At 35.6% G+C, this 9,256-nt stretch overlaps 1 protein-coding gene across 1 annotated transcript in view; it reads left to right on the forward strand.

The window, feature by feature from the left end:
- Positions 1–9,256, forward strand: part of GPLD1 (glycosylphosphatidylinositol specific phospholipase D1) — a 54,686-nt gene that overhangs the window by 13,065 nt on the left and 32,365 nt on the right. The window contains exons 4-8 of the mRNA XM_008580585.1: positions 462–540; positions 2,981–3,078; positions 3,530–3,640; positions 4,414–4,462; positions 5,306–5,360. Of these exons, the coding sequence (XP_008578807.1) occupies positions 462–540; positions 2,981–3,078; positions 3,530–3,640; positions 4,414–4,462; positions 5,306–5,360 (392 nt within the window). The remainder of the gene's footprint in view (positions 1–461; positions 541–2,980; positions 3,079–3,529; positions 3,641–4,413; positions 4,463–5,305; positions 5,361–9,256) is intronic.

The raw sequence follows: 9,256 nt of genomic DNA on the forward strand, positions 1-9,256 counted from the left end.
TTTAGCTCTCCAAAAGCACCAAAGGACATAATCTTACACTTAAGCACAGGTCGTCTATATATGTATTTAAACTGGTATATATGTGGGTGGTATGTATTTTTCTTGTTTCACTGTGGATCCTTAAAAGTCTATCACAAATCAGCTCCCATCAGAGAAACAGCCTTAGGGAAATCCTGCTGTCCTGGGTAGACAGAAAAAATGAAAGGAGGTGCCATTTAAATACGTGATTTTTGCTGCTTCTTAATTAGCCTGTGTTTGGTAGGAACAAACCTGAAGTTATACAGAGTAATGAGTTGTCTTAAGTTATGTCTCATATTTACTTATCTTCCTTTCTTCCTTTTTTCTTCATTCCTTTTTTACACCTCCACAGTTCCAGCATCTTATGGCTGGAAATTGATGGGGCCTGTATTTCCCAAGCTGTTGACTCTGACCTTCCAATCTCTCTATTTCCTGCTCCCCAGCTATTACTAGAACACCAGGATGCATATCAGGCTGGAACCGTGTATCCTGATTCTTTTTACCCTGGCATCTGCAAAGGAGGTAAGATGACGGTTTGCAGACCAAACGATGTACTTTTGCTTGGTTAAAAGAAATGGTTACGACTTAAAAAATACATAACAGCACAATATATTTTCTACTGTTGTTGGTCAATGACTTAGTTTACATAGTTACATTTTCTATTTGGCTGAAACTTACCTGCTGAAGCATAGAAATTCTGAAAACTTTATTTTTTGACTGAAAACCACTCTACGTGTTCTTACTTGCTTTATTGCTTTATGGCATAAGAGGAAACATTTTGCAAGAAATCAAAAAGTCTGAGTTTGTGTTCCTTTTATACTGCCTGTTAGCATGGGACCTTGAGAAAGTCCCTTACACGCAGTCTCAGTTTCCGTTTCTGCAGTGTGGCAATGATAGAGCCTGCCCTGCTTTTTCACTGGATTGTTGTTGGTGTTAATGCATAGTATTTTGTCAAGTGTTATGCAAATCTAAGGTACACTGGGCTCATGGGTTGTATCAGTCAGGGCCCCAGCAGGCCACAGGAGGCACATGCAAACTGAATAATTGAAGGGGAGTTTAATAAGGGCACTATTTTCAAAGCTGTGGACAGGATGTAAGAAATTGAAAGGGATAGTGCGGGGGAGGGAGCGATTTCTGCAACTGCAGACAAAGAGAGCTGCGTGGAGAGGGCTGCGTGACAGCAGCTGGACCTTTTGCTGAGGGATATGGCCAGTCCACTGCAACCCCATGGAAGGGGAGCAGGCAGGATAAATACCCCAACCTCTCTCGCTTCCTTTTCTCTGATCTTCTGTGGGTTCTCTCCATTGGCCCAACCCAATCCAACCAAAGCATGAGGGCAAAGAAGCCAGTTGAAGCAGGTGATGTCTGAGTCACCCTGCAGGATGGAGAAGGGTGGCGAGTGGATGTGGAGGGCTGAAAGGGAGCCATTCAGCACACTCCGTCATTGTGGAAACCACTGCTGGGATCTCGGGCCATTATCCCATTCTTTTAATATAGTGATGCTTTTAGGGTCAGTGAAATGTTTAGGGCTACTCACTCCTGTAGTTATGATCCCAGACAGCTGAGCTTTTGTATTTCTCATATTTATAATTTTTTTTCTGTTTTCCTCTTAGTCTGTTAACTCTCATTTCTCAGTCTTATCATTTTGTCTGCATGTTGTAGTTCTCCTTTTCTCTAACCTATTATTTCTAATTTAGCATTTCCCAAACTTTATTTGTGGGAGCTCTGCTGTCCCTTAATATTTTAAAACTCCCCTGATGTCTTATATAAAAAAGAAAAAAAGAAAAGGATTTTTTTATTCATTATTTGAAAAACATTGCTTAATGTATGCCACTTTTACAGAGAGACAAAACACATAATAACAAAGGTTCTGAGAAATGGGAAAAGGAATTCAAACTATCTAGCATTTTTCATTTTTTTTGTGTGTGTGTGACCAGTAAGGGGATCGTAACCCTTGGCTTGGTGTCGCCCGCACCGTGCTCAGCCAGTGAGTGCACCGGCCATCCCTATATAGGATCCGAACCCGCGGCAGGAGCTGCGCTGCGCTCCCATCACCGCACTCTCCCGAGTGAGCCACGGGTCGGCCCCAGTTTTCATTTTTTTTATAAAGCAGCAGATACTCTCTTGTGATGGAAAGATTGGGATCAGCGGGTTTTTTCTAAATTCTGCAGAGTGGGAATTGTTTAGTCTTATCTCTAGGAAAACGGTTGGAGCAAATTAAATTGCTTGATTCCAACTTCTTTGAAAATCATTTTTAGAAAAACCAGTGTTTTAAAACTGGCTAGACAATTTTTGCTTTAGCAACACCATAAAAATTTTGAACTGAGAGATCTGAACTCTGGAGTTTTGCTTTTAGTCGCCCTGGTAACATTTGGCCCCCCATGAAGAATTTGCAGCATTTGGAGGTTTAAAGCAGTTGCCACTTCTTGTCTTTCTGGCCCGTCCTATGGGAATAAAGAGCCCACTCAAATGATGTTTGCCTAGAATATTCATTAGGACCTGTGCCATTTTAAAACAATTATTATAAATTCAAATGCCTGAAAGCCTTTGGAGTATCTGCTTTTGTTTTTTGTGCTGTTAGGGAGATTTACTGTGATGGACAAAGAGGATATTTTTAAAAACACAGAAAACAAACCAAAAGTTGCTTCTTTATGGCACAGGAATTGAAATGCTTCTAGCCTCTGTTGCAGCCAGGTGACACAAGATGCTGTCAGCCAGTTTAGGTTCCTCTCCTCTTACTGCAGGGCTCTGGGCAGCAGGCAGATAGTGTACCATGCCTGTTCCAAAGTTTCAGCTGGCTCTTCTCTTTTGGGGGCTTTTTTGAACATCAGTAGAAGAAACTAAGGGGCTTGGAGGGAGAGAGGAGAAGGGACACAGCAGCACAGTTGGTGGGGGTGGAAGATTTGACGGAGATTCTCCAACTTTTAAGAAAGAATCCAGAGCCCTGCTTTTGTTTTGTCAGGAAAATTCCATGATGTGTCTGAGAGCACCCACTGGACTCCGTTTCTTAATGCAAGCATTCACTATATCCGAGAGAACTATCCCCTTCCCTGGGACAAGGTAGGCACGGCCCTCTAACCCTAAAAAAAAATTCAGCTTCAAACCTGCCAACTACTGTTTTTTATCTGCATTTACCCCATTCTTACCCTCCCTACAAAATTCTGTAAGAGCAATTCACCATTGCACCTTTAATGCCAAACACAGGACTTGGGACATCGTATATTACTTATTCAAGTTAGTACTTGAATAAGTTATTTTTTTAAAAGTGTGGGATAGGTCACTTTGTCATTTTGCTCTAATAGTAATTAAACTGAAAGCACTTCCAAGGCACTGCAAAACATTTTAGAAAGTCCTGTGTAGTTTTCAGTTATTAGAAACTACAGTGTACTTGCCTTTAATTTTTTGTTTAGTCTCAATAATGAAAATGAATTCATATTGATTAAAACTTTTTCTAAGATTGTTGATATAAAAATAACCAAACGCACATGACTCTAATGTGCTTATTTGGCAGGACACAGAGAAGTTGGTAGCGTTCTTGTTTGGAATTACTTCTCACATGGTGGCAGATGTCAGCTGGCATAGCCTGGGTATTGAACAAGGATTCCTTAGGACAATGGGAGCTGTGAGTACCTATCTTTATGGTTAATGACTTTATGGAAGTGATACTGTCATACCCAGGATCAAAATCTGATCTTTTTAAAGGAAAGGAAAACTTAAGGTTATTCAGGTGTCATATGGAAACAAGACTTCTTACCCAAAGTGGTGTTTGGTTAGAGCTCCATCTTTTCCTATTTATGCCTTTTATACTTTTTGCCACCTGGGTGAATTCACCCACAAGAGCAGAATGACTAATATGCACTGAAGACAGCAATTGATGTTATGTGCAGTTTTAGTCACAAACACTATTTGAGAAATTTTATGTTTCAAGCTGTGTGTCTTAATAAGAATATGAATACCTGCCACTTGGTTCTATTTAAAACTAATAGTTCTACTTTTTTTTCTTGTTTTTAATTTTTTAAAAAAAATTTCTATATGAAAATGCCATATCCCCAAACTGAAAATTGTGATCTTACTTGGTGTCTGAAAGGCTTCTCTGGTCATTAATTGATATTAATTCCATTATGTTAGAAGTTTAAACTTGGATTTTGTTTTACCCTCTGAAGCACAATTGTCTGCAGTAGCTTTATTATCAGATATTAAGTATACAACGCAGCTGCAGATATAATTTTTTTTTTTTTTACAAATAATAAAATGTTAGTGTGAGAATTGAGTCCATTTGCATTCTTAGGAATTCATTGGGTTAGGCTGTCATCTCCCCATTACCTGCCTGATTGTGGGAGTAAGAGTTTTAGCTATAATTTGTGATGTAAAGAGGCCGTTGTCTTTCTTTTTCAGATTGATTTTCATGGCTCCTATTCCAAGGCTCATTCGACTGGTGATTTTGGTACTGTTTATTTACATTTGCCAAATTTTCTCCCGTGGTAGTAATGGTTCACTTATAATACTATAATTTGTGATGTAAAGAGGCCGTTGTCTTTCTTTTTCAGATTGATTTTCATGGCTCCTATTCCAAGGCTCATTCGACTGGTGATTTTGGTACTGTTTATTTACATTTGCCAAATTTTCTCCCGTGGTAGTAATGGTTCACAAGTCACATATATATTTAAAGTCACTTTAAATATATATGCTTTTTAGATTTTGCCTGTAGCATATACTTAGTAGCTTTCTATTTTAATATTGCAGTTCATTTAGTGTACAGGCATCCCTCATTTAATATAGAGATATATTTCTAAAAAGTTGTGTCTATACATGTATTTATTTATTTTTGTTAAAAACTCCTACATTTTATCATTGACTTGTGTTATAATTTTAGAAAAACCTTACTTTTATATTGGATTAAAATTCATTAGCTAGTGTCTCTTAATCTCCTAATTCTTTAGCTTTAAGTTGGTAGACTCCCATCTTTTTTTCCGTAGTAAATTACCTTTAAATATACAAACTAGGTGGTGAATGGTGTTTATTTAAAAGATCTCCTGTGGTCTACTTTCCTTAAAGTAAAAACTCCTTTGGTTGTGTGGATGATTCTTTCTTAATTCATAGGCTTCATTAACTAAGATTTTTTAAAGATTACTTTTTCTTAAAGAAAGATGTGCCTCTACATAAAACAATTAACAGAAATATGTAACAATGGAAAGAACTATTAAAATGGTTTTTGAGAACTTGTGTTGAAAGAAGCCTGCTGTTTGTCACTAATCCACCAAATGCAAATATTTTTCTCATACCTTAGGAGGGGATGTGTTGAGCCAGTTTGAATTTAATTTTAATTACCTCGCAAGGCACTGGTAAGAGCAGTATACATTTACATATGTGATATCTAAATGTCATTTAGGGCATTAACTCTTTTTTTCTTAGAAAATATAACTTACAATATAATTAAGAATCTTCTGCATTTGTAAATTTTGAAAAGCAAAACTGCAAATTAGAGTAATCTAAGTAGATTATTTAAAAAAAATTGTGAATTATACCAAGCATACCAAAGAATGCATATTTATAAATAAAAGAATAAGATAATGCACACCTGTGTAGCTACCTCCCACCTTAAGAAATAGAGCGTTGCTGGTTAAGTAGCTCCTTGTCTTCTCTTCTCAATCACATAACTTTCTCTCCCACCAGGGGTAACCACTAGGTTTCCTGTTAACCTCTTTGTTGCTTTTCTCAACAGTTTAACTACATATGTATGTATCCATATGCAAAATATTATATGGTTTTTCACTTTAGATAAATAGGATTGCACACTATGTATTCTTCTGCAATTTTTTTTTTTTTGCTTAAAATTATGTTTTTGAGATTTAATCATATTGACATGTTGAGCTACCTAGTTCATTCATTTTCACCAGGATATGGTCCTCCATTGTTTGAATATTCCACAATGAATTGCTCCATTCTAATGTTAATGGGCACAGAGGTAGTTTTAAGTGTTTTTGCTTTACACATGGTGTTGCTATGAACATCTTTCACGCATACATTCATGCACCAGGGGCATCATTCTCAAGTAAACACCACCAGAAGTGGATCCTAGGGCTTATGCATGTTTGTTTGTTTGTTTTTGTCCTTTTTTGAGACCGGCCACACCACGCTCAGCCATTGAGCGCTGTGAGCGCACCGGTCATCCCTGTATAGGATCCAAACCCGCGGCGGGAGCGCTGCTGCGCTCCCAGCGCTTCACTCTCCCGAGTGCGCTACGGGCTCGGCCCTGCATGTTTAACTTTACTTTTTCAAAATGGTTTTCCCGATTTATATTCTTATCAGCTTCATATAATAATCCTGCTGCTTCTGTATCCTCCAATACTTGGTGTTGTCCAACTGGTAAATTTTTTCACCCTGTTTGGTGTGTAATGGCATCTTATTAAGGTTTTAATTAGAATTTCCCATATTGATCATTTTTTTCCTATTTTATTGATTAGTTAGATTTTAAGTGAAAACTTTTTCAGTTTTTAGCCTGTTTTTCTGCTGGATTATTTGTCCTTTTTATTTATTTGTGAGTGTTCTTTATATATTCTGGTTTCCAATCTTTTGTCAGTTTGTCATTTACTTGTTACTAAAATCTTTTTTCGGTTTGTGGTATGTCTTTTCACTTAGTTTGTGGTATATCTGGATAAACAGAATTTTTAAATTTCAATGTAGTTGAATATATCAGGCTTTTTTTTTTTGTAATTTATACTTTTGATGTTTAAGAAATTTTTTCCTATCTTGAGGGCATGAGGTTATTCTACATAGTTTTCTAAAGCTTTTATACTTTTATTTTTTAATTTTATGTCTTTATCTGGAATTAATTTTTTGCAAATTCTGAGTTATAAATCTAATTTTATTTTTTCCTATAGAGATAACTATCCCAGAACCATTTATCAAATAGTCTGCCTCACTGATCTGCAATACCTAATTTGTTATAAATTAAAATTTCACATGTATATGGGTCAGTTTCTGGACTTTCTGTTATGTTCTGTTGGTCTAATTGACGACCCCCAAGCAATCATTGTTTTAATTACTTATTGTTTTAATTACTGTAGCTTTATAATAAGTCTTGACCTCTGCTAGGGCAGCTCTCCCAGCTTGCAGTTCGCCTTTAAAAGTGCCTTGCCTGTTCTTCTTTATACTTTCAAATAAAAGTCAGGATCAGGTTGTTATACTTCAAGAAAAAATTTGTTGGAATTTTGATGTTTATTGAATCTAGTGATCAATTGGAGGAGAATGAACAATTTTATAATATTGAGTCTTCTTATTCATAAATATGTTAGATACTCATTTCATTGACTTGTTTCATATATTTGTTGTCTTTAATGATTTAAATAAAATTATCAGTTTTTCCACCCAAGTTCTTACACATTTTATTAGATTTAGTTCCAGAGACTTTATATTTTTATTTTCCATCATAAATAGCTTTTTAAAGTTATATTTTCTAATGGATTGCTGGGGCGTAGAAATGCAAGTGACTTTCTAATTTTGATTTTGTGTCTAGCAATGTTTCTAAGCTTTCTTATTAATTCTAATAATTTTTCTGAAGATTTTTTGAATTTACTATAGACTCACAATTTATAATCTATGAATTTTGACAGTTTCTTTTTTCCTTTTCAGTCTTTATATCTTTGATTTTTTTTTCTTGCTGTATTTCCTGGCTAATATTTCCAGCACAATGCTGGGTAGAAGTGGTGATATTAAGCATACTTATTTTGTTCCTGATCTTAAAATGCTTTCAAGTTACATCATTGTAATGTTGCTGTAGATTTTTGTGGATTCCCTATATCAAGTTAAGGAAGTTTCTGGTAGTTTTTATTCATAAATCAATATCAGAGTGTATAGAACATTTGTTTTGTATGCACGATATTTATTTCTCTCTTAATGTGTTAATATAGTGAATTTTGTTAATCTATATACTAGTACTAAATCAACCTTATTGACTGGGACAAAACCAATTTTGTCATGATATATCATCTTTTTAGTATTTGTATCTATTCTTGCTCTTTAGGGTTTTTGCATCTATGATTATGATCATCTGTGTTTATGAGAGCGCCGAATCCTAACCACTAGACCACCAGGGAAGCTTGATCGTCTGTGCTTATGAGCTTGTACTGTAGTCTTCCTTTCTTCTGTCCTTGTTTGATTTTGCTATCAAGGTTATGCTGGCTGTATGAAGTCAGTGATGGAGTGTTCCTTCCTCTTATATTCTCTGGAAGTTTGTGTGGGATTAGAGCTTTGATTCCTTAAATGTTTGGTAGAATTTGCCTGTAAAGCTCTCTAGTCCTTATCTTGGTAGGGACTTTTTAAAAACTTCTTTAATGGTTATAGGACTATGGTTTTTCAATTTCTTCTTAAGGAGTTTTCTATTTTTCTAGAACTTTTACATTTCATCCAAGTGTTTAAACATTTTGGCATAAGGTTGATCTTGATATCTTCTTTTTTTCTCCAACTTTATTTGTATTTATGTTCTCTTTGTTATCTATAATGTTGTTTATCCTGCCTTCTCCCATATTTTTAAACAACTAGTATATTTCTTTTTCATTATTATTTTAAAGACTGAATTTTGTCTTTATTAATCCTCTATTATATGTTCATTTTCTATTTTATTGCTTTCTACACTTTATTTTCTTCCTTCTACCTTCTTTGGGTTCTTGTGGAATTCATTGAGTCTTGATTAATAGCCTAGCATATGATCAATTTTTGTAAAAATTCCACAAAAGCTTGAAAAACTTATTTCTCCAATTTTTGGTTTAATGTTCTATATATGCTTATTAGCTTAACTTACTAAATTTACTGTTCAAATCAAAAGATTTGTGAGCTATAACTAAGATACCTTACTATTTATCTCTTTATTTCCTTTTTTTTTTTTTTTTTTTTTTAAAAAAAGATGACCGGTAAGGGGATCTCAACCCTTGGCTTGGTGTTGTCAGCACCACGCTCAGCCAATGAGCCAACCAGCCATCCCTATATAGGATCCGAACCTGTGGCCTTGGTGTTATCAGCACCACACTCTCCCGAGTGAGCCACGGGCCGGCCCTATTTCCTTATTTTTTATCAGGTTGATCTAATGATTACAGAGAGAGGAATTTGTTTTAAAAAAACTCCCCCTATGATAGTGGATTTTTTTTTCAATTTCTCCTTGTAGTTCTGTCCAAATTTGCTATATGTGTTTGTGGGTTTTTGTTGGTTTTTTCTTTGGCAGCTGCCCAGGATGGTGATCTGA

The sequence above is a fragment of the Galeopterus variegatus genome, unplaced genomic scaffold (genome assembly GCF_000696425.1).
Source record: "Galeopterus variegatus unplaced genomic scaffold, G_variegatus-3.0.2 Scaffold2131, whole genome shotgun sequence".
In the NCBI taxonomy this organism is placed as follows: domain Eukaryota; kingdom Metazoa; phylum Chordata; class Mammalia; order Dermoptera; family Cynocephalidae; genus Galeopterus; species Galeopterus variegatus.